At 33.9% G+C, this 27137-nt stretch overlaps 1 protein-coding gene across 1 annotated transcript in view; it reads right to left on the bottom strand.

The window, feature by feature from the left end:
• TMEM26 (transmembrane protein 26) overlaps positions 1–27137 on the bottom strand; it is a 240667-nt gene that overhangs the window by 38691 nt on the left and 174839 nt on the right. The window contains exons 2-4 of the mRNA XM_053692258.1: positions 25665–25743; positions 24381–24464; positions 8801–9018 (exon numbers count right to left, since the gene is read on the bottom strand). Of these exons, the coding sequence (XP_053548233.1) occupies positions 8801–9018; positions 24381–24464; positions 25665–25743 (381 nt within the window). The remainder of the gene's footprint in view (positions 1–8800; positions 9019–24380; positions 24465–25664; positions 25744–27137) is intronic.

The following is a 27137-nucleotide window of genomic DNA, read 5'->3' as shown; positions in this document are numbered from 1 at the left end:
CATATTAAGTGTTAAGCTATCTAAGGAAAAATATGACAATAATACCGATGAGAGTAATGTAGCTTGAGAGTTAACCACTTCTGATTTCTTTAAGTGCTATTAGAACAAATTAAAACAGTATTATAATAAAATTATACAGTGTGCTTAGTGTCCCATATTGTGAAATTAAATAAATTGTGTAAAGCTTGATGAATGATTTAAATAATAACATGTAGTGTGTTATAAAATATCATACCTGTGTGACGTTAAAAATGAAATCTGATAAATGTGATATTTTAGAATAATTTGCGTGTACATAGACTAAATGTGCGTTTAGTGAATATGTACTTGTTATATACATGGTGCTAATATTATATCCCATAATAGGTTGAAAATTAATTATTTATTTGTTTTAATTTTATTAAAAAAAACTTTGGATAAGAAGAAGTGAAAGATGTGCAAAAATGAAAATAAAAACATTTAGTGACAAACAGCAAATTGTGAAAAAACTTTAATATACTTAAAGCAGAAATGAAAAATTATTATGTAGGGGCTTAGAAGCCCCAGACGTTTATGACATAAATTTAAATATCAGTATATCAGTCTCATTATATATCTTACACATGTTTCTGTATTCCCTTATATGTATGCACTCGCATGTATATATACGTTATTAAAATAAACAATATCTATTGGAGCTTTTACAAATAGGTGAAAAAATTATTGTTTTCATTCAATCCATAGGGTTGAAGAGAGTTAAGAAGATAAATCCAACGACTCTCTGCTCGCAGAAGTTGTTGTTCAATGTCACCCCCCCTGATTCCAAGTTTAACTGTCTGAATCCCAAAACAGCAGAAATCAGAAGTCTTGGATCTGTGTTTCTGGTGAAAATGAGATGCAACTGTTGTAATAATTTTCATATCTTTTAAATCTTTGTCGGCATTTCTGATGTTGCTCAAATGTTCGAACATCCGTGTCCTGAATTTACGTTTGGTCATACCAACATAGAATTTATTACAACTGCAGGTAATTCCATAAATTACAGATTCAGTGTTGCAATTAATGTGAGAGTTGATGGTATGGGTTTGGTTAAATCTATCATTAATAGATTTAAGTGGTAGAAGATATTGGCATACTGAATAGTTTCTGCACTTGAAATTTCCTAGTTCAATGGGGTTTATTTTGCATTTCTTTTTTTCAAAATGAATGGGGCTCTGAAGATCTCTGAGGTTATTTGATCTTCTATATCCCACTTGGATTTTATCCCCCACAATATCTTTCAGTATGGGGTCCGACTTGAGTATCCCCAAATGTTTGTTTAAGATATTAACCACCTCTTTCACTTGTGGTGAATAGGTTACAATGATTCTGGTAGTATCATCTTTAGCTTTTTCCTTTTTGTACAGTAAATGCTTTCTGTCTAGCTTTTTTTATTGACGGATAACTGTACCCTCTTGCTTGTAATCGAGTTTGTAGCTCTATTGCTCTCTGCTTGTACATTTTTGGATCTGAGCAATTCCTTTTCATTCGGAGAAATTCTCCAATTGGAAGAGATCTTACAGTGTGGGGACAGTGAGCACTATCCGAATGGAGAAGGCTATTCGTAGCTGTTTCTTTTTGGTAAACATCTGTAATGATTTTCTCCATCTTGATTTTTTTGATTTTTAAATCTAAGAAATTAATACTTTCTTTGCTTTGCTCCCATGTAAGTTTGATGTTGTAGGCATTGGTGTTTAGGATGCTTAGGAATTCGTCTAATTGGCTTTGTTGGCCTTCCCAGATGAAGAACACGTCATCGATGTATCTTAGCATACTCGTTGGAGAAATTGTGTTCTCAATTCCCCAGTAATTAATTATTACATCCGGGATATATATTGAAGTGAGTAGAATTGGTTGTTGCTGCGATCATCTATTACTATACCACCACACTTTTTTGACCCCAATTTATATGATTAAGGGCCTAGTAACTCAAACCTTTGACATCTTAATTTGCCAATTGACAGCATAATTATTATAATATTAAGCTCTAGTGTTCTCTTGCTGGATAACCCTGACCAGCATTTTAGTTTTAACATACCCATGTTTTAATAGTTCTAATAAAGATTTATGTTTTAATTTGTGTGATTCTTTTTCTAACTCCATGGATAAGGGGTCTTTTTGAGTGCTTATAAAGTATCTTTTTGCGGTTTGCTTCTATAGCTTACCTTTTTGTAAATAGACCTAAAGGATGTCAAAGCAATTTTTGTTCCTTTCGTAACTTCAAAGGGAAGTCTTCCTCTTCAAACAGGAATAGTCCTGGGGGCAGATTTGTCAAGCTCCATATGGAGCTTGATGCCACTTGTCTAAAGACCGCTGCTCCATAACTTGTCCGCCTGCTCTGAGGCCGCAGACAGAAATCAACCCGATCGAATACAATTGGGTTGATTGACACCCCCTGCTAGCGGCCGCGAATCTGCAGGGGGTGGCATTGCACCAGCAGTTCACAAGAACTGCTGGTGCAATGATAAATGCCGACAGTGTATGCTGTTGGCATTAATCGATGTGCAGCGGACATGATACGCTACATCATATCATGTCCACTCGCACTATAATAAATATACCCCCAAGTCTTCTTGAAAACCCAATCAGTTTTGGAACAAGGGAAATCAATCTTAGAAACCCGCAGCTGAGTCTAAATCAGCATGAAGGGTTTTCCTGTGATCCGGGATCGGTCAGTGGGGGGGGGGGGGCAGACTATCACAGTGCTCTTTGCTTTCTCCTGCTGGCCAGGAGTGATATTCCCACTAGTAATTGATGACGTTGCGAACTCTCCATATACCTGGAAAGAAAGAAATTTATCAGTTAAGCATACATTTTGTTTTCATTGTGATACAAACAAGAAATAAGACAAAAAAAACTGACAACTTGAGCATGCATAACTATTCACCCCCCAAAGTCAATACTTTGTAGAGCCACCTTTTTGCAGCAATTACAGCTACAAGTCTCTTGGGGTACGACTCTATAAGGTTGGCACATCTAGCTACTGGGATTTTTGCCTATTCTTCAAGGCAAAACTGCTCCAGTTCCTTCAAGTTAGATGGGTTCCGCTGTTGTAAAGCAACTTTATGTCATACACAGATTCTCAATTGGATTGAGGTCTGGGCTTTGACCAGGCCATTCCAAGACATTTAATGTTTCCCCTTTAACTTCTCGAGTGTTGCTATAGCAGTATGATTAGGGTAATTGTCCTGCTGGAAGGTGAACCTCCGTCCCAGTCTCAAATCTCTGAAACAGGTTTCCATCATTCCTTCAATTATGACAAGTTTTTCAGTCCCTGCTGATGAAAAACATCCCCACAGCATGATGCTGCCACCTCCATGCTTGGTGTTCTCGGGGGGATGAGAGGTGTTGGGTTTGCATTTTCCTTGAAAGCCAAAAAGCTCAATTTTAGTATCATCTGACCAGAGTACCTTTTTCCATATATTTGGGGAGTCTCCCACATGCCTTTTGGCGAACAGCAAACGTCTTACTTATTTTTTTTCTTTAAGTAATGGCTTTTTTTCTGACCACTCTTCCATAAAGCCCAGCTCTGTGGAGTTTATGGCTTAAAGTGGTTCTATACTCGAATCTCCGCTGTTGAGCTTTGCAGTTTCCTCAGGGTTATTTTAGTCTCTTTGTTTGGACTTCAACTAATTATGTGACTTCTGAAGGTAATTGGCTCCATATCTTATTTAGGGGCTTCATAGCAAAGGGGGTGAATACATATGCACGCACCACTTTTCCATTTTTTATTTTTTAAAATGTTATTTTCTTAATTTTACTCCACCATTTTGGACTATTTTGTGTATGTCAATTACATGTAATCCAAATAAAAATCCATTTTAGTTCTAGGTTGTAATGCAAGAAAATAGGAAATATGCCACTGTATGTCTATATATGTGTACATTTGTATTTATGTGTTTATATGTGTATATATGACTGTAAATACATATATACACATACATACATTAACAAATACATATTTAGGCATGTTTATGTATGTATCTCTAAGTTAAAGACCTTTGCCTGACTTTTTTTCCTTAACACCTGATATCTTTGAGCCCTTATAACTTTTTATACAATTTTTTATTTTTATTAGATGATGTTATGAGTGTACGTGTACTTTGTAATGTATTTTTTATGTTAGTTTAACTGTATGTCTGTCAAAAGGACTGAGATAAAGGGGCAGTCTGCAAAGCCTTAGATACAAGGTATTCACAGAGGTAATACGTGTATTAATATAACTGTGTTTGTTATGAAAAACTGTGGAATTGGTAATAAAGGGATTATCTATCTTTTTAAACTATAAAAATTCTGAAGTAGACTGCCCCTTTAACTACTTAAACAAAGTATTTTTGTGCCAGTCAAAATAATTTTAAAGGGACATAAAATGTGCAATAAGAAAATGCCCCAATTAATTAGATCATTTTCTAAATTGCAATTTTGCTTTTTATAAACCTTTTCAACCCCTTCAAGGGAGTTAAACACATAGTTGAAGTCAGCAATACACTACTAGTCCACAGCTGATCAGTTATAAGGCATATGTGAGTAGCCACCTATCTTGTACAGTTCTGGAGCAGAAACACGTTGCTGATAGATGTTGCCTACATAGTTAAACACATATGAGGTTGATCACAATCTTGAATTTGTTTTATGCAGATAACTTCTGCCATTAGTACTCCTCAAGCTATAATTTGTTACCCCCTAAAAAGAACATTGAAATCCTTATTTCCTGATTTCATAACCCAATGTTGTCTTAGCATCACTACTCACTATTAAAAAGGATAATTCATGGAATTAACCTGTTCGTGTCCAAAACCACAAATGTGTGTTTTTTTAAGTGATTTAAAGGGCCATAATACCCAAATGTTTAAACACTTGAAAGTGATGCAGTATAGCTGTAAAAAACTGATTAGGAAATATCACCTGAACATCTCTATGTAAAAAAGAAAGATATTTTACCTCAAAAGTATCTCAGTAGCCACATCCCATTGTAAAGGACTTCTAAGCAGCAAATCAGTATGTCTGTCCCGGGACAGAGGAAGGAGTGAGCATTCGTGCACATTCATATTATTTCCCTATTCAGTGTAAGGAAGTTTACAATGAAATCTCATGAGAGTTAAGTGAAATCTCATGAGATCACAGTAAAAGAGTTCATGACCTCAGCACTGTTGATGCTGATTGACTGCTGTTTCTTCATTTTTTTTTTTCATTTTTTTTATTTTTGTTTACCTGCGGCTAAGCAGCAGTTGAGTATAACTTTTTACACAGAACTTACTCTGCTGAGCTGAGGAGATTGTGAGGTAAAATATCTTCATTTTTTACATAGAGATGCTCAGGTGATATTTTCCTGTCAGCTTTATAAATTTATACTGCATCACTTTCAAGTGAGTATTATGTCCCTTTAAATAGGCCTTTTCGGCATTGTGGGCAAGAGTGTTGGGTTATTGACTAATTTTTATAAGTGTAAAAATACTTATTATTTTTTTAGCTTTAATTGACTGAAAAGGTAGTGTTTGTACAACGTCATTCAATATCACAGATCTAATTCCAGTGTGGTTTTGTTTTGTTTTTTTGCATGTTCCATTTAAAAACTTTTTGTGGTACTCATACTCATTTGATAAGTTGTAAAGTGTTGTCTTGGGTTTTTCAAGTCCTTTTAGCTGTGGAATTTGATAATAAGTGGAGCGGTATTTATCGCTCCCGCTTGCGCGCTAACTCTGCTGGAAGCTGTTAGAAGTAAGCTTTCTGTGCGCATTGAGTAGCACTTGTATTACAATTTGAAAGCAAAGAGTTTTCACTCACGCGCTAACCTGATGCGCACAAAAAGCCGAACTTTGAATATCGCAAACGCGTTAACATATTCCCCCATAGAAGTCAAGGGAGCAAAAAAAGTGGGAAAAAACTAACATCTTACTCGTGCACAAATCTGATCAATTATTCTCAAGTATTCTAACCAGACATGAAAATATGATTATTTTACATTACAATGTTCTTCACATAGCAGAATATGTTCTATGTATTCATATATATATATGATTGTATTTTGGTACAATATATATCTATACCTTTGTATATACATGATTAAATATAGGTAAAGATATATAAGAATATAGATGATTATATATAGGACTATCTATGTTGGAAACTATTAAAAAAATATTACATAAATATGCTTTTTAATGTTTTAATCTATTTAACTGCAAAGGGCTTTGTTGCTTTTATTTATATATATATATATATGTATATATATATATATATATATATATATATATATATATGTATATATATATATATATGTATATATATATATATATATATATATATATATATATCTACATGTGTGTATATATGTCTGTAAATACATATATACACATATAAATACAGCTGTACACACATTTAAACATATATATACAGGTAGCCCTCAGTTTACGCCGGGGTTAGGTTCCAGAAGGAATGGTTGTAAATCGAAACTGTTGTAAATTGAAACCCAGTTTATAATGTAAGTCAATGGGAAGTGAGGGAGTTAGGTTCCAGGCCCCTCTCAAAATTGTCATAAGTTACACCTAATACATTATTTTTAAAGCTTTGAAATTAAGACTAAATGCTAAACAGCATTATAAACCTAATAAAATATCACACAACACAGAATATATAATTAAACTAATTTAAATGAACAAAAACATTTGCTAAACAGCATTATAAACCTTATAAAATAATCACACAACACCGACTTCACTTGCATTTTTCTGCAAACAGATCTTTCTATGCATTCCTATCTGGACTGATTTATAGACAGGAAAATCTTGTTCCTTTGAAATCTGCTCGATAGCTCAGGTCTGGTTAAACTGATTAATTTTAGCTTGTTTGGCTTTGCTGCAACACAAGCGGACAGCTCCACCTACTGGCTCTTTTAATCAATGCACTGCTTCTCAATGCTTTTCAATAGCAGTCACATGACTGGAAAAAAAGGTTGTTATTCTGAAATGGTGCAAATTGAATCGTTGTAAACTGAGGGCCACCTGTATATATATATATATATATATATATATATATACAGTATATATACACACATACATACATATACATCTTTAGAAATGTGTGTGTGTATATATATTTGGAGTCTGTCTTGGAGTCTATATATATATATATATATGTTAAAGCCCTTTGTCTGCCTTTTTTTCACCTGATAACTCATTTCTTTGAGCCCTTATTGCTTTTTTGTGCATTTTTAAAATATTTTTTATTAGACTGCGTTATTATGAGTGTAACTGTACATTGTAATGTATTTTTGATGTGTTTTGTGACACTTTTTTATTTAGCAAAACAGTTAACCATAGCTCTGAGGAAGCGGTAATCATTCTAGTGTAAATTGTGATTGCGCTTTCTCGTTTACTTTCAACTTCCTACACACGCAAACAGCCTCTATAAACCCTTTTTTGTTTGCGTGTAACTGTTAGCATGCCACTCGTAACCTGGCCCTTAATGTATTATTAAGTATTGACATTTTGGACCAACCAAATAGGACTTTTAAGAATGGAGGAGTTTTTCACCAAACTGATTATGAAAAAAGTGCTGACAATAAACTATGAAAAAACGTGGATTGTAATCATGCTGACATATAAGAGTTCATCAGCAGTTGCTGACATGGATAATTATCAAAAGATAGTGATCAACCACATAGCTATAGTGGAAATAGTGTTATGGCATGGATGTGTATGGCTGCCAATGGATCTTGGTCACTATTTATTTGACTGCTGACAGAAGCAGCAAGATGAATTCTGTATTGTATAGTGCTATAATATCTACTCATATTCTGCCAAATGCTGCAAAACTGATAGGACCACACTTTACAGTACATACAGCGAAAGCAATTAAAGTTTTTCAAGGCAAAGAAGTGGAATTTTCTTGAATGGCCGAGGCAGAAGTCATCTGACCTCAACTCACTTAAACATACATTTCACTTGCTGAAGAAAAAACTGAAGACCACAAACAAGCCGCAACTTAAGGCAGCTACATTAAAAGCCTTTGAAAGCATCAGTAGGGAGGAAACCCAGAACTTAGTGGTGTCCATGGGTTCCAGACTTCAGGCAGTTATTCACTGCAAAGAATATTAAAAAAATATCATCCTTTTATTCATGTTATTTTATGTTAGCTTGTCCAATTACTTTCGAGCCCTTGAAAATGAGGGAACTATATATAAAAAAGAGAACGTTTTTTAAAACTCAAATTTAAACTGAAAGACTGCACTTTATTGCATCTTAATTTCTTCATCCATTGTGGTGGAATACAGAGCCACAACTATGAAATATTTTTCAATATCCATATATTTATAGACCTAACTTTATGATCCTTTGACAATACTGTTTTTTATCTGAAGTATTACAGTTGAAAAGATTGCTAAAAAGTTTTAATCCATTTAGGATGGGGCACGTGTTAAAAGATTGGAACAAAATTCCAATGTAAACATTTGCTGAAAAAAGTAAATCAAGTGATCGTTGAAGCGATCACGTGACATAAATGCCGGGATTGGATCATAGAGGACTGCCTCTGATGCTAGGCAAGTCCCCAGTCGGATATTCCATTTCCTTAAAGCAGGAGGTAGCAGGACACCAAAAAATGTAGGTCATTCCATACCGTTCTAATGGCGTTTAAGCCCAGCACTTTTAGGATTGCATGGAATGCCCAAAGTTGTCTAGGGGTTAAACTGTAAAGAATATAATATCATTTATAATTTGCATTTCTGGCAAACACAAGACATTTTTTTGTTGTTGCTTACTATTGAAATAAGAGTTTACATTACCTTACATGCTCAAAAGTCTCACTGGTGAATTCAAGGATATCTGCTGCTGTACCCACAAACATGAGAAGTAATTGTGAAAGCTGATCTCGAGTTATTCCAGCTCCGATTGGTAGAAGCCATTTTCCAATAATTAGAAGCAGGAGAAATGTCTGGTGTAGCCCCAAAGTCCAAATATTTTCACATATTGCAGATAGTTCTATAAATACTTTATTCACAACCTATATTTTATAAAAACAAAAAACACATGCAAATTATTCAGGGGAAATATTCAGCGTTATGTAGAAGAAAATGCATCATTGTGTACAAATGAGTATATAAATAGAGTATTAAATAATCGACATTACCTTTACAGTTTATGGCATTTTTTGCTGAGAATAATTGTATCATTTGGCCTTCCATTCTAATGAGACCTAGGTTGCGTTTCATAGTTTCTAGTAATGACATTTTAATGGTTAAAGGGCAATAAAACTTCAACCTTTTCTTTTGTTATTAAGTTGAAAAGCATATCTAGGTAGACTCAAGAGCAGCTAATCACCACTGGGAGCTAGCTGCTGTTTGGTAGCATATATATGCCTCTTGTCATTGGCTTACCTAATGTGTTCAGCAAGCTCCCAGTAATGCGTTGCTGCTCCTTCAACAAAGTATACCTAGAGAATGAAGCTAATTTGATAATATAAGTAAATTGTAAAGTTGTTTAAAATGTAATGTTTTATCTGAATCATGAAAGAGACATTTTTTGAGTTTTATGTCTATGTTTAGTCAGGTTTGCATAGTACAGATTTTTCCCTTAATGCCTACTAACTAGCAGCAGCCATTTAACATTATCAGTTCCTACTGACATCAAAGAAAACTCATAAATGATCATCTGAATTATCTGCCAAAAATGACATCTAACATAAATAAAAAAGCAGTTTCACAAGCACTTGCCCACCATTCTCCCCTCCACCACCACCCCTGATTTTTACAGTAATTAGATGCAGCTTATATCAGAATAATTTCCCTTCTCCCTTTCCTTCTGTGTCCATTCCCTCTCCTTTAGATTGTAAGCTTGAGAGCCTTTCTACCTGTAGGCCACTTTGTATTTAAAGTGAACTACTACTGACTGTGCTCAAGGGCAGGGCATTTCTCTCCTTTTGTATAACTCAATTATTGCACCTACAACTGTAATGTACCAAAAACTGTACTTGTTTGTGTATGCAATAGATCCCTGTAATGTTTAATTATTTGTATAGCGCTGCGTAATCTGCTGGCGCTTTATAAATAACCGATAATAATAAAAAAATAATAAATAGATTTAAAGGAACAGGGATGGGGCACAATTGTGGGTAAAATTGACAATTATGAAAATAAAAAGTATAAAAACAATAAACAGTGTTAATATGAATGTTAAGTGTTAACAAACGCAAAAGGAGGTGTGTATGTTTGAAGGCGACAGTCTAGTCAAAATTAAACTTTTATGATTCAGATAGGGAATGCAATTTTAAACAACTTTTCAATTCACTTTTATCATCAAATTTGCTTTGTTCTCTTGGTTGAAAGCTAAACCTAGGTAGGCTCATATGCTAATTTCTAAAACCTCGAAGGCCGCCCCTTATTTCAATGCATTTGGCAGTTTTTCACAGCTAGAGGGCGTAATTTCATGGGTGACATACAAATAACATTGTAACAACATCCGTTTATTTAAAAGTGAGAGGGCACTGATTGGCTAAATGCAAGTCTGTCAAAAGAACGGAAATAAAGGGCAGTCTGCAAAGGCTTAGATACAAGGTAATCACAGAGGTAAAAAGTATATTAATATAACTGTGTTGGTTATGCAAAACTGGGGAATGGGTAATAAAGGGATTATCTATCTTTTCAAACAATAACAATTCTGGAGTAGACTGTCCCTTTAAAGACTGCATGTACAAAATTGTGTTTATATATATGGCTTTTGTCTTGACATTAGCAAGTGTCCCCTTTTACCTTGAAAAACTGAAAAAAGTTACTTAGTGTTAAAGATAAAATTAGACATGTGCGTCGCTAAACAATTTGTTTTGTTTTGAATTTCGTTTTGGCAAATTAGTTTAGTTAAGATTTTTTTAAAAATTAGTTTCGGCAAATTAGTTGTTAAGTTAATCGTTATTTCGGATCCATTCTTAATTCATATGCATTATTCTATTCTGAAGTTTAGAAAAGAATAATGCATATGAATAAAGAATGGATCCAAAAAAACAAAAGATTCTGAAAAAAACGATTTAATTTAACATGACTAATATGCCAGCGATTGGCGGAACAAAATTATCTAAAACCGCCGCCGCCGCCACCCACATCGCCAACACTGAATAAAGCTATTAATCCCTAAACCAGACACCCCCACATCGCCAACACTACTTAAACCTATTAACCCCTAAACCGCAGTTCCCAAACATCACCGACACAAACTAAACCTATTAACCCCTAAACCGCAGTTCCCAAACATTGCCGACACTAACTAAAGCTATTAACCCCTAAAAATAAAAAAAAATACCATTACAAAAAATAAACGAAATTATCCAAAACAATAAAAATTATTCCTATTCTAATACTCCATTTAAAATTTAAAAAAAAAACACCCCAAAGTAAAAAAACCCTAATCTATAATAAACTACCTTTTTGTAGGCCCTTTAAGGGCCTTTTGTAGTGCATTGCCCTAAAGTTAACAGCTCTTTTGCAAAAAAATTAAAATAAACACCCCCTAACATTACAAACTCCCACCCCCCCCCAAACCCACAAAATAAAAATAAATAAATAAAAAAAAAAAGAGCATTCAGCTCTTTTTCGGCCATTACAAATAAAAAATGCCTAATCTAAAAAAAAAAAAAACATTACAAAAATAACAAACTCAATTATCAAAAATATTAAAAATTATTCTTATTCGAATACCCAGTTAAAAAAAAAAACTAATATATAATAAACATAAGGGCCTTTTGTAGGGCACTGCCCTAAAGTTAAACAGCTCTTTTTCTGAAACATTACAACAAACACCCCCTAACATTACAAACCACCCCCCCCCAAACCCACAAAATACAAAAAACCTAACTAAAAAAAAACATTGCCCTGAAAAGGGTATTTTTATGGGCATTGCCTTTAAAAGGGCATTCAGCTCTTTTACTGCCCTTAAAAGGGCATTCAGCACTTTTTATGCTACCCTAACCTAAAAAAAAACCTAACACTAACCCCAAAATTGGTACTTACAGTTGCTGAAGTCCGGCGAAGCATCTTTATCCCAATGGCAAAGCATCTTCATCCAGACGGCTCCATCTTCATCCATTGCGGGACCGGCATCTTCTTCATCCCTGTGGAGGCGGAGCGGTCGATGCACGGGGCAGAGGTCCAGGTGGTGATCCAGGCGGAGGTCCATCGGTCCAATGTGGAGGGCCTCTTCACACGATCGTCCGCTGCACACTGAGGATTCAATGTAAGGGACCCTTTTATATTGGGAGTACCGTTGCATTCCTATTGGCTGAAAATATTAAATCAGCCAATAGGAATTAGAGCTGCTTAAATCCTATTGGCTGATTTGAACAGCCAATAGAATTTAAGCAGCTCTACTTCCTATAATCCCCTCTGCAATTTTGTTTTCTCAGTGAACATTTTAGCTTTATACTTGAGGGAGGCCATAGGGGTTTCTTGTATTCAAATTGGCAATATTCATTATGCAACTTTGAAAATTTTAATTTAAACTTAATCTTTGTTCAAATTAAAACTATAGCTGCCCAGTAGGTTTATATACACACACAATAAAAGGATCAAATCCTGAAATTTCAAAGCGAAATCATGCAAATAGATCAAGCGAAACCATCCTTTTAAATGTTTTACTGCATGGTTCTGGTTACTCTGGATTTTAATAATGGTTAAGAGCCATAGTACTCAAAAGTTCTTTCTATCATGTCTATGAAAGAGCTAAAGAGCCATGATAGTGTAAAAAAATTACATTTATTCGAGCATGTAATTTTATCACTATCGACTCTGCAATGCTATGTGTTTCATGCCCACAACACATAGTTAAAGTACTGCTCAGGAGCTGAAGAAAATGCTGGTATCTAGCGGAAACTATCCTTGAGCCAATCAGCTGCGCTAGCTGCACAGCTGGGTTGCATAATTTATGTTAAGATTTACAGCATAGATCAACATATGTTTAGCCTGATACTATGGTGTTCTTACTAAATTTCAGCTGTCTGGCTACTGTTTTTTTCCCCTCCACCCTCAATAAAAAAAAGGATAATTTGAAAGCTAACAACAAAAGATATACAGTTCTTACAGAGGTAGGTTCAGTTACACTTTTTATTACAGTTTTTAATGACTGTGCTGGTAAACTGAGCATTAAAAATTAAATTCAGCATTTTTTTCATTGCTTGCATTTTTAATTAGTGATATACAGAAGTAAATCCCATGGTATTGATTAAAGGATTATCTACAAAACTGGATAGTGTATTTTCTAGAAATGATTCCCTTATTGTGAGAAAAATGTTATTTTCCTCTTAAATTAATTATATTCTATATCTGAATTAATACTTAATTAGTGAATATTTAAAAAAAATTGGATTGACTCTTTTTTTTTTACGCTATCTTGAAATATAGTTTTTTGACAACACAGTAAGTTATTTAAAAAAAACAAAAAAGTTAGGTGCTTGCATTCAAAAATCTATTTTGCATTATAATTTCCGAAAAGAAAAAAAAAAAATACATGTATAGTGCAAATTATTATAAATGTCTATAGTTCTAAACCAGTTTGCAAATCCAATTTACAATATAATTTTCGTTTAAAGAAAAATGTTGCTTAAAAGGATAGAAATCACAATTTTTTTATATATTTATTTATTTTCCAAGACTTTATACAGTACATTGTTAGTGTATACAAGACAATTTGCATAACAGAGATAAAAAGAAAATCCAAACATAGTATAGACTTTTAACTAGTCATACGAAACAATCCATAGTCTAGGTCAGACAGTGCGGGAACAACCCACGTAATAAAGATTCATACTTTATTCCCGGTCAGGGTTTATATACTTACCAAATTAGTCTTAAAAAAAAAAAAAACTCATATTTTTTTCTGTAAAAGTCTTGTTTTTTTTAGAGTGATCAAAATAAAATACAGAGGAGAAAGAAGAGGGGGAGGGAAAGAAGAGAGAGAAAGAAAAAAAACACCTTTTAAGTACCTCGGGATCTACATACCAATGAATTTAAGAAACTTATATAGACTGAATATATCTCCTATGTTAACCAGCATTAAGGAGAAATTAAAAGACTGGCAGAACCTACCACTGTCTATTTCTGGCCGATCAGAATTATTTAAAATGGTTCTCCTCCCCAAGCTTCTCTATATTCTGCAAAATGTCCCGTTAATCTTGTTAGAAAAAGATACTCGCTCTATTAACACTTCACTTAGACAATTCATATGGCAAGGGAAAAGATCTAAGATATCTCTTACTAAAACTCACTGCACCAAGGGAATATGGAGGCTTAGCAGTGCCGAATATTAGACTCTACAACCTTAGCTTTCTAGCACGCATAGTAACCGACTGGATTTTTACCAAGAACTATATTCTTAACAATGAGCTGGAACTTAACATCTGTGAACCATACCTTCCATTAGCCATGATTCACTCTCTACCAAAGGAACTCCCAGCAAATATCAAGGGACTTAAAACTATGTTTAACCCCATCAAGGCATGGTGGAAACTAACGAAGTCTCTGTCAATAACCAATACTGTCTCGAAATATCTTCCCCTGATAGGGAATTCACAATTTCAAGCAGGTATATACTCAGCGGTTTTCAACCGATGGCACAATAACGGCCTCAATAGGCTAATTTACCTGATAGATAAAAAATGTATTAAGACCTTTGAAGAATTGAAGAACGAGTTCAATCTTCTCAACAAAGATTTCTTCGCTTACCTGCAAATAAGACACTTTGCTGTCAAATTAACCAAAGTGGCAGGTTGGTGCTGGGAACTAAGCTGGAAAACTGGTTAACCTTAACTAAAAATGGCTATATATCTATTGCCCAGTACTACCATATACTTGGCGCTAGTAAAGGTGCCCCTACTCTGGATAAGATGGCAGCGATATGGACTTCTCTAATACCTCAGAGTAATATTGAGTTAAAAACTCTTCAGCTATCAATAAATAAAGTAGCATCGACTACGTTATCAGCTACATGGCGAGAGGCACACCTTAGGCTTCTTCATAGGGCTTATTTCACCCCGGAGATAGGTTGCAAAGTCCACAACCATCTATTTAATAAATGCCCTAAATGTTCTTACCCTGCGGCAGATTTGACACACATGTTTTGGCATTGCCCAAAAATAAGAAGCTTTTGGAGTAAACTAGAATACTGGCTTAAAATTACTTTGAAAATCGAAACACTTTCTTTATCATTGTATCAAATCATATTATGCTTAAATATAGAAAATAGCTATCAGAGTAACGAAAAATTAGTAAATCTCTCTATTCTAGCCACTAGATACCTGATCTGCAAGAAATGGAAAATGAGAACACTACCGACTATTTCCGAAGTCAAGAATTACCTGAAAAAACAATGTGTACTAGAACAAAAAGATACAAACATTGACAAGGAATCAGAGGTAAGGAATTTCTTCAATAAATGGGCAGCTCTCATAAAAACATTCCATGATAGGGAAATTGACTATCTGATTTTTCCCTTTAAAAACTCAGAAATAGTTCTTCTTGGCATTTGGTAATGGGGAGGGGACGTACAGAGTAACTAGTACCCTTCTGGTTTTCCCATTTTCTCCTTCTTTCTTTCTTTTTTTTTTTTTTTTTTTTCTTTTTTCTCCCCTCCCTGTGTCTCTCCAGTGTTGTATTGTATTGTGATGTGTATTGTTGTGGTTTGTCCTGTTCGGTGCTTGTAGATGTCTTATCGATAGTCTGGGTTTCAATAGCTGACTTGATCAATGTTAAGACTAAGAAAGGGAGCAAACTGGGACATCAGAACGATTAGGAAAACCTATTGGCAGATACACAAAGGTACCCTGAAGATTGATCTAAGATCTTACTGGATACTGTACCATATTGTATACTAAGCTTATATAGGTTTCAGTCTGACTTTGTTATATAGGCTAGCATAGATCATTAACCTATGTAATCATATGATGTTAATGACAAAATTTGTTGTTTTGTGTTTTTTCTGTGTTTATGACCCGATGGTCATGACGACTGAGAAAATCTATGATAAAACCCCAGCAGAAGATACAATTTATTTTGGGGAAATGTTGACATTATTGATAACTATTCATTGCCTTTGATTTCACGCTATCTTTCCTTTTTTTTTTTTTTTCTTTATCTTTTTATCGAAGGTATCGGGCCCTGCGTGGCACAAGACATGGTTTCTTTTCTTCATTGTATACTATGCTGGTTGTAAATAAAAGTTATATAAAAAAAAAAAAGGATAGAAAGGTCACAATTTTTTTATATATTTATTTATTTTCCAAGACTTTATACAGTACATTGTTAGTGTATACAAGACAATTTGCATAACAGAGATAAAAAGAAAATCCAAACATAGTATAGACTTTTAACTAGTCATACAAAACAGTCCATAGTCTAGGTCAGACAGTGTGGGAACAACCCACGTAATAAAGATTCATACTTTATTCCCAGTCAGGGTTTATATACTTACCAAATTAGTCTTTAAAAAAAACCAACTCATATTTTTCCTTAAAAGTCTTGTTTTTTTTAGAGTGATCAAAATAAAATACAGAGGAGAAAGAAGAGGGGGAGGGAAAGAAGAGAGAGAGAGAAAAAAAAACACCAAAAAGGACAAAGTGGCGGGATACCCTGCAACTCACCCTCCCAGTTCCCACTATCATCAAGCATATTCAAGGTCTTTTTGAAACCAAGATGCCAGGAACACATCCCATAGAATTAAACTTTCAAAGTAAACCTGTGGAATTGCTTAGTGAGTATGTTTTGTGTCGACAAGGGATAGGACTGGATCATTTTCAGCCATTTTTAAAAAAAAAAAAAAAATATTTGTTTGTTGTGTAAACTGGATATATTGTATTGTTCGAACATAATCTGTGATTTTATTGCCTGAATAAACGTCCCGAAGGAGGGGGCTGTTCGATTTTTCCAATTTTTTTTAATCAAATTACGAGCAATAACAATGGATGTGTTAACAAGGTTACAGTTCAGGCTGTTTGCAATTTTGTAAAGAAAAAATAATAAGTTTGGCTCTATTACAAATTCATCCTGTAAGTTTTTATTTAGCCAGAAGTTAACTTTCTGCCAGAACTGCATTATTTTCGGGCAATACAAAAAACAGTGGAGAACATCAGCTGCCGGAAAGTTATATCTATAACAACTGTTATGACGATCGTGTGACCATTTAGCTAATCTGGACGGCGTGATATATGCATTATTAATTAGTTTTAAATGTGATTCTTTCCAGGAGGAAGAAAGAGGTGCCTTGCGAACCCATTTAATACTGGCTTTAATTATGTCAGTATCAATATCCTCAAAAAATCTATCCCAATATAGAAGCATCTTGTCCTAACTTAATTGGCCTTGTTTTGCCTAAAGTATTTTATATAGTAACGAGATTGAGTGATTTCCTTCCCTATAAAGATAAATATAATCGTCTATTTTCCCAAAACGCTCCTCCATCTGGTCCCCCTCCAAAGTTTGTATTACAGAAATTAGAACGTTATGGGTCTACCTATTGAATATCTCAAACTGAGTCCCAGGAAGAAACTCTGGATCACCTCTAATAGGCAGAAAAGCAGATATATCAAAATTGATATTCAATGTTATGCAAAATCTCTGCCAAGCTTTGACCACATTGTATATGCTAAACAGTATTGTAATGGCTTCTGGGAGCTGTGAATGTGAACAGTGCAAAATGACTTTGAGAGAGAAGGGAAAAATTATCTTTTCTTCCATAGTAATATTAGTCAAGTAATCATGTGACAAAAGCCAGTCCACTGCATATCTTGCAAGTATTTAAATATTGTAGGATCTAATATCCGGAAATGCGAGGCTGCCAAAATTTGTCAGCTAAGTAAGTCTGGATATAGATAGAACATGCCTTTTCTCTTTCCAAATAAATTTAGCACATTCCCTATAAAAACTCTTAATGTTTAAGATAAACAGAGGTAGATTATTCATGATGTATAATAACTGAGGAAAAAAATAGTTTTGATAACTATTACTTTAGCCAATAATGAGATGGGAAAACAACTATATCTTTGCAATTTGGAAATTGTATTGGGAAAAAAAGGGTGTATAATTGAGTTTGTACCACATATTGGGGTCTTTGTGTAAGTTAATTCCCAGGTATCTGAAAATGTCTACTTCTTTAAAGTCATGCTGGGTGTAACTATCTTTATTTTTATGGATCCAGACCACTTCGGTTTTCTCTGCATTGACCTTATAGTCAGAAAGGTCACTATTGAAATGTGCATGAATGGATTTCAAATTAAATTAGCATTTTTGCAAGTTATTACAATTTTTCAGCCGCATACGTACATATCCTGTGAGGGCTGTGCACCAGTACTAATTTCTAAGCCTTAAAGGCCGCCTCTTATCTCAATGCATTTGAGTTTTTTACAGCTAGAGGGCTTTAGTTCAGTTCATGTGTGACATATAGATAAGTCTGTGCTCACTCCCATGGAATTATTTATGAGTCAACTCTGATTGTGTAAAATGCAAGTCTGTCAAAAGAGTTGAAATAAGGGGGCAGTCTGCAGAGGATTACATACAAGGTAATCATAGAGGTCAAAAGTATATTAATATAAAAGTGATGGTCAGGGCTGCCATCATGAGGAGACAGGGGTGACTCCTGTCAGGGGCCCAATGGGAACAATTAAAAAAATATATATATATTATTTATTTATTTTTCTCAATTTTGGCAGCCACCAGTGGGAACTACAGCAGAGTGCTAATTGAGCAAGGGAAATGTTATTACAAGGAGTAAAGTATTAGCATTTGAGAGGATTTCTGAGTGTGCACTAAACCACTATGCACAGTGTAAGACAGACTTGACACTTTGTTTGTAAAGTGTGTGCCTGAGTCAGACAGCATTGCAGAGGAGGTAGGACTTACTTAGTAAACATTTTTTATTTCTTTGTGCAATTTCGGATTGTAACTTCAGTGTGCTAGTAGTTGTATGGTGGGGCCAGAGGTCCATAAAAACACATTTTTTTTAGCAGCAGTGAATTTATGATTATTTGACAATGCTGTAGAAATTCTATATTTAAAGCCATGCAGAAATGTTTCCTCCTCAATATACAAATGGTAGGTGCCCTTTTGGCAGCTATGCATTTTTTATTATTATTATTATTATTATTATTATTATTATTATTATTATTATTATATATATATATTAATTACATTCCAGTTTACTGCCCCTTTATGCAATGACTTTTCAGATGCAAGGAGGCATTTTATCTAAGATATTTACATCTGCATAAAATGTTATACTCTCAGACTAAGATTGCTCAGTGTTTGAAATGAGACAGGTTAACTTAAAACTGTTCAGTTTACACTACAGCTGACTTCATTTTGAAATACATACAAACAAGACTAAATCCAGCATTTAACCAGATCTAATTGTATGAGTACCACAGCTTATGGTTCCACCAAGACCATATAGAGTACATCATTTTCAAAATCCATAAGTACAGCTGACAGGTGGGAACATTTGTACACTATATTTGAAGTGGTGCTCTTGCTTGGGGAAAATGGGGGGGGGCGGGAAACAAACATATGTCAACCTTTTAAAAGTACTTTTCTTCATCTAGCCATCTACCCAGGTCATTAATGTACAATTTTGAATTCACAGAATTATTTTTGTTTGCACATTTACAAATAGGATTCTTTAAAAAGTGATCTCTTAATTTCTGCAATTTTTTTTATCATGCATGTCGCACACTGTTGATTTAGGGGATGCAATGTGCAGAAATGTTACTTCCTGTGAGTGTTTCAGTGGCTGTCTGTGTTTATGTCTTTGTGCTTTTGCTTGTGTCTCTATGAGTGTGTATGCATGTTTTTTTCTGTGGGTCTCTCTGTGAGGGTGGGTGTGTATGTCTTTGTGCATTTTCTGTGGGTGTCTGTGAGGGTGTGTGCGTATGTCTTTGTGCTTTTTCTATGGGTGTCTCTTTGAGGGTGTGTGTATGTATGTCTTTGTGTATTTTCTCTGGATGCCTCTGTGAGGGTGGGTGTGTATGTCTCTGTGTTTTCTGTGGATGTCTCTGTGATGGTGGGTGTGTGTATCTATGTTTGTCTGTGTTTTCTGTGGATGTCTCTGTGAGGGTGTGTGTTTTCTGTGGGTGTCTCTGTGAGGGTGTGTGTATGTCTGTGCATTTTCTGTGGGTGTGTCTGTGAGAGTGCCTGTATGTCTTTGTGTGTTTTCTGTGGATTTCTCAGTGAGGGTGTGTATGTATGTCTTTCTGTGTTTTATGTGGTTGTCTCTCTGTGTGTGTATGTTTTTGTGTGTTTTCTGTGGGTGTGTGTGTGTATGTCTTTGTGTGTTTTCTGAGGCTGTCTCTGTCGGTGTTTCCTTGGCTGTATGTGCAAGTTTGTGTTTGAGTTTGTGTGTGTCCCCACTGTCTGTTCCTTTTTAGGACATTTTGACCTTACTACTGATTATTCACATCTTTCTACAGACTTTGAGACTAATGAGACCTTTCTGGAAGTCACCATTCCACCATTTAACCTTTAAATTATTGTTTAGGCAGTTCACGGCCCTTCCTTTCAGCCACTGCATGTTGTTGTCATCATTTAGTTGGCATCTTCCTTGACAAAAAGATATTCAGAACTCCATATTTTGTTTTGTAAATCTCCTTTTTTGACAAAACTGTAGTCTACCTCATTACTAGGGTAAAAGATATATAAAAAGCGCTAGGACTTAAAACACTTAAGCCTCTCCCTGATAACCCCCTCCTGGTTAAAAAGTTAATGGAAATAAAATGTAAATATGAGAAAGGCGCTAATGAAAGCTATAAGTGTTAAAATTAGGAGACAATAGAATATCTAATAGATAAAATGTGATACTGTTAAATAGAGTACTCTGACTATTAAAGAGGAGTAGAGACCAACATATATAATACTTTCTAAGGTGTAAGCAATTCTAAAAATATATATTGATATAGTCTATTACATATACATTAAAGGGAATGATATAATGTGTGAATACAATGATTTCCAACTGGAGTCCTTAATATACTATTAAATCTGATACAAAACTTTAAAAACTCCTTAGGAAAAAACACAACTATGACCCACTGTATAAAATTAGAGGTATACACGATCTGACAAAATTAAAATATAAATTTAAAAATAATTTGTATAAAATAATGCTAGTTCCACGCAAGAGAAATAATTGATACAATATATTTATATCAGCAAACAATAGATACAATATTCATAAAAATAGATACAACTCACATAAAATTTCTAAAAATGAAAAATAACACATTAAGAGAGCCCAAATTGATCACTATGGTACATAGCCTTAAATAAAGTTAATAAGAATTGGTAGGATAACATTCAAGTAGAAAACAAACAGCGGTTTAACTCCTTCGTTGCTGCAAAATCTTAGCGGCAATATTGTTTTTCAAAACAATCGGGTTAATAATATATATACAACTTCTTTTCTTTTCTTTAGTACGATAATGGTAGCTGGCCACTGTATGAATTGAAGATAATCCGTTTTTTTGAAAATTAATTCCAGATATCCTTTACAGTGCAGGAGGATATAATGTAACCACTTGAACCTTTTTAAAGGAAGTCTATATTTAAACCACTTTGCAGGTGTTCTTACCTCCTTGTGATAAGTCTGAATAGCTCACAATCTTAGAACTTCTGATGATAGTGGTAGATATGGTCCGGTTTTTTCAACTTGCGCAAGTTTACCTTTTACCAGTGTTTTCTTCTCCTGCTCTCCTGTACTCCGAAGTACGCAGGTGACGATCAGCTTGGGACCCGTTGTTCGTCCTGCACTTAGTACTGACGAGGTGAATCGCACACCTCAAAATAATAGGATGTTTGTGGTTACGTTTGTAGCCTTTTTCAACAAACACAGTTTCTACGTGTTTCGCCCGTGTCACTGGCTTTTTCAAGATACTGTGTTTCCTTAGCCTACTAATTCAAATAGTGCCGCCTTCAATTTGATTGGGTTTGGATTCTGTGACGTAACTGGGCTCTTTAAAAAGTTTAATGTAGTGATCGGGCTCTCTCCTTTGGTAAAAAACTTTCATATTTCTATAGTGATCATTTAATAACTCTCATGTAAAAAACATATATAGATAAAATCATATATATATATATATATATATATATATATATATATATATATATATATATATATATATATATATATACACATACAATATATGGAATTAAATAATACTGACAAGATTAGGAACTCATAACCATCTTTTCAATAGGGAATACAAAGGATTCCAAAATTCATTGAAATTTTATTTATGTAGCAGAAAGCTTACCTCCTAGGTTTCCTATTTTATATGATTAGAGATGTATGAAAGTGTCACTTATGTTTTTTTCTTAAATGCATTCTTATAATAACTTAATAAAACTAAATGCAAATAAATGAATACAAAAACATATATGGGAAATAGTGGTTGTGTATACAACTATTACGTGACTAAAATTTCCTAGTGATAGATGTAAAAATAATAATAATGATAATTAAGGGGTAAAAAATTAATATGTTAAGAATTATGTGGTAATATGATTGTGATTTGATACTTTAAAAGTCTTTTGTGAATGATATTGGTCTGATACTGTTATAAAGTGAATAATTTATTATATTTAGGTGAATATAAAAAACTAATAATTTGTCTCTAAAAAGTCTAAAATCCTAGATGTATAAAAAGTGCTAAATTCATGTATAATTAATAATTTTAGCTGTTAAGAAATGGAGATAGGTCTAATTCAGAATTTAATCCATGGGGGTATACAGTATTAAAATTAAATATGAACTCAGCCTCTTTTTTTAGAAGGCTAAGTTCATAATTTCCCCCTCTCCAATTATGTTTAACCGTACATAAACCCCAATAGCATAGATCAGATAATTTATTTTGATGGATCTCTCTAAAGTGCTTATATAATTGTGTGTCTAAATTTCCTTTTTTAATATTACATAAGTGCTCCCTTATCCTATGTCTTAACATTCTAGTTGTTTCCCCTATATAAAACAAATTGCATGAACATTTTAATAGATAAATGACTCCTTTACTATTGCACCTAATAGTGTCTTTAATAATAAATTCATCTTTTAAACCTGGAACAAGTATGGACTTTTTCTTTGAGCTATATTGGCAGGCTCGACATAGGTGGCAGGGAAAAAAAACTTTTAATTGGTTGGGCTCTCTTAATGTGTTATTTTTCATTTTTAGAAATTTTATGTGAGTTGTATCTATTTTTATGAATATTGTATCTATTGTTTGCTGATATAAATATATTGTATCAATTATTTCTCTTGCGTGGAACTAGCATTATTTTATACAAATTATTTTTAAATTTATATTTTAATTTTGTCAGATTGTGTATACCTCTAATTTTATACAGTGGGTCATAGTTGTGTTTTTTCCTAAGGAGTTTTTAAAGTTTTGTATCAGATTTAATAGTATATTAAGGACTCCAGTTGGAAATCATTGTATTCGCACATTATATCATTCCCTTTAATGTATATGTAATAGACTATATCAATAAATATTTTTAGAATTGCTTGCACCTTAGAAAGTATTATATATGTTGGTCTCTACTCCTCTTTAATATTAGTCAGAGTACTCTATTTAACAGTATCACATTTTATCTGTTATTAGATATTCTATTGTCTCATAATTTTAACACTTATAGCTTTCATTAGCGTCTACCTCATTACTTGTCAGGTCAATGTAAACAAGTGCCGAGTGTCTGTTTGGGTGTCTGTGTCTGAGTGTGTTTGTGTGTTTCTTTGGGTGTCTGCTAGAGTGTCTATATGTGAATCCTTATGTGGGAGTGTGTGTGTTTCAGTGTATGAGTGTGTCTGTGTGTTTCTGTGTTTGTGTGTTACTACCTACTTTACATTTCCAAGTTTGACTACACTTAAGAATAAAGTGCATATACATTTTTAGTCACTTGGTCAAAAATTGCAAATGTCAAGGGGGGGGGGGGGGGGGCTGATCAATGGTTAAGTCAGAGGCCCCAAAATTTCTAGTGGTGGCCCTGGTGATGGTTATGAAAAATTGGGGAATTGGTAATAAATGGTTTCTTTATCTTTTTAAACAATAAAAATTCTGGAGTAGACTGTCCCTTTTAACCAATACATCCTAAAAATGTAAATAAGATTCTTTAAATACTCAGTTTATTTAAGATGTAAAAGGAACACTGCAGATTAAAAAAAATGCTTTTTTAGCTGTTGAAGATGTACAATTTGAGCTTGTCGTTTGTTCCTGAGAGTGCGCTTCTCTCTTTGTGCATGATGTACAATTTAATGCAACTAATATCCAAAAAAAGCAGACGTTTAAAATATATTGTGCAATATATAATATAATATTAAAACATTTCTGAAGTAAAGATTTGTACTGCTTACCGATTCAACAGAATTTGTCTCTGCTTCATTAGAACTGATATTTTGTACTCGAGTTTGCTTTTGAATTTCTGTTTCATTACATGCCTGTAACAATATCAATTATTATTGTTATGTATATTTTATTTCTGTCCTTGTCAAACTGCACAAACCACATATGTTATTTAAAAAAAGAACGAAAACAAAACATTCAACAGAACACCTCAAAAAATTTTCATTTTTTATTAGTAACTAATTTGCTATATGTAACAAATTACGGTATATCAGAAATAATTACTCCAAATCAAAGTCCCTAATCCCTAACTTCAAAATATTATTGCAATGTTATTGTAGATTACTGTTTAGATAATGAATGACTTGTCATTAAAAATGACTAAAAAGTCTTGTATTGATTGAGACAGTGCTTGACATTTATGATATTACATTCTTTAATTCAATGTAAAAAATGTCAAGGTTAATGAAAGATTACATAAAATCAAAAACGTTAATGAAAGAAACACAAAGGGGTAGCTGTAGCGGATCATGTCCGCCCGACATCGATAAATGCCGACTGCATACGCTGTCGGCATTTATTATTGCACAAGCGTTTCTGGTGGAATGGAATCAGCCGCTAGCAGGGGGTGTCAATCATCTGATCGTATCCGATCGGGATGATTGCAGTCTGCCACCTCAGAGATATCATGACGGCATTGACTACTTCTCTCAATAGACTTCAATGGAACACACTAACCCGACACCTCGTTAGACCAGCTGCGCTAAACCCGAATGTAATTATAAATATTTCTCATTCCAATGTTCTTCACATCGAAGAAAATGTTTTGATATCTATATATCTGTATATATCTATATCTGTTTTAATATATGTAACCTAAATCAGGGATGTCCTACTTCCAAACACATGGGGGCCGCAGATCAATGTTTAAGAAGCCTTAAGGGCCAATTTATGGCCACAAAACAAACAGATAATAATATATTTCATAACAGTATCCACAATTTTAGTTTAGTGTTTTCTGGATTCTAAAAGTTAAGGCACATACTCTTAATTCAACCTTTTCCTGGAGGGCGCAAAATGAGTACAGAGGGCAGCATGTGGCCCATAGGCCATTCCTGAACTAAATTATAACATTATGCTATGGCAATACAAAGATTTAACAACATTTATTTTGTTTGTAATTATTTCCCAGCTGTATGGCCTTTCCCACAGTATAGTAAATAAAGTAACACAATATCTAAAAGTAGTGCATTTTTAAACATAATTTTCTAACTACTTTATTGAGTGTACTTTACCTGAGGGTCATAATCTAATTCTAGGAGCCAGAGAGATGGTACTACACTTATCAAGAAGCAGAAGATCACTGGAGAAAACCTGTGAAAAAACAATATTTTTATTTTTTTGTCTGATATGTTTAGAAATGATCAAAAAACAATTGTGCACGCATTCATATTCAGTATACGTATATACAATAGATGATAAAGGATGCTATGTTTTTATTGGCATAGCAAAGCTCAACAAGTTATTTTTTTTAGCAAAAATAATACATGTTCATACCACTCCAATTGTCATAATATCACAAAACAGTTGGTGGCCATATTGGAATGGGGTTAAGGTGGCCATATTGGAATGGGGTTAAGGTGGCCATATTGGCATGAGGTTAAAGGGACATTAAACACAACACATTTTATGCACCCCCTCTAATTATGAGCGCTGCCTTTAGGAACTAGGTTTCACTGCAAGTATCTATAGGGAGTTGCTGCTCATGTGCAAACACATCAGCACTGAAATGCAGTGAAAGCCAGATTTCAACCTTAATACTATGCTCATAAATTTTGAGTGTTTAATGTCCCTTTAAGTACCAATATGTCATCTTTTATTTAGAATGAAAAAAGCAAGGATATGAGATACCATTGTATTGTGTAATACACTGTAGAATCACAGCAATTAACTATTATAAAAAGGAGTTGATATTTTAATCTACAGTATTACATTCCCTTGTACATAGTGATAACAGGATGTGTTGTGAGTGGCTACAAAATGCTCATATAACCGTTTTCCAATTAATTTGACACGATTATAAAGATTACAGCCTGCCACACAATTTATTCTACCTTCCAACCTTACAGACCAAACATATACACATAAATAAATAATATATTGATCATCACAATAACAGTATTTGTAGCATAAATACACTTAGAAAAATAATTGTATAATTGAGCGCTTTAAATTACCTTCCAGATGCAACATTAGGATTGATAACAACATTCATACACACACACTCACTACAAACGTACAATTAATTATATAACCAATATAAATACAATTTTTTAATAAAGACTCAAAAGTTAATATAATAGTATCTCTGCAGAAGAAAATAATAGAAAACAATAATTAGAACTGTATTGTTTATATATATGATTTAACCCTTTTGCTTCTAAGCCTTTTGTTCACACCAGTGCTGAGACAATTTTAAACTTTTTTTGCTACTTTCATTCAAACCCCTATTGTAGTCAAATTTCAGTGAGTGACACACACAAATTAAATATATATTTTTTTTCAGCAGGCCCAGCAGATTTACACTATGGGGCATATTTATCAATGTGCGAGCGAACATGAAACAAAGTAGCGTATCATGTCCGCCGCACATCGATAAATGCCGACAGCATACGCTGTCGGCATTTATCATTGCACCAGCAGCTCTTTTCGGTAATCCCCACACCTGTAGTGTGGGGATTACCGAAAAGAGTGTTTGATCGGCAATC

Source organism: Bombina bombina, chromosome 9 (assembly GCF_027579735.1).
Source record: "Bombina bombina isolate aBomBom1 chromosome 9, aBomBom1.pri, whole genome shotgun sequence".
Lineage (NCBI taxonomy): Eukaryota > Metazoa > Chordata > Amphibia > Anura > Bombinatoridae > Bombina > Bombina bombina.
The sequence above is the reverse complement of the archived record's forward strand: the minus strand, read 5'-3'. Positions and strand labels throughout refer to the sequence as shown.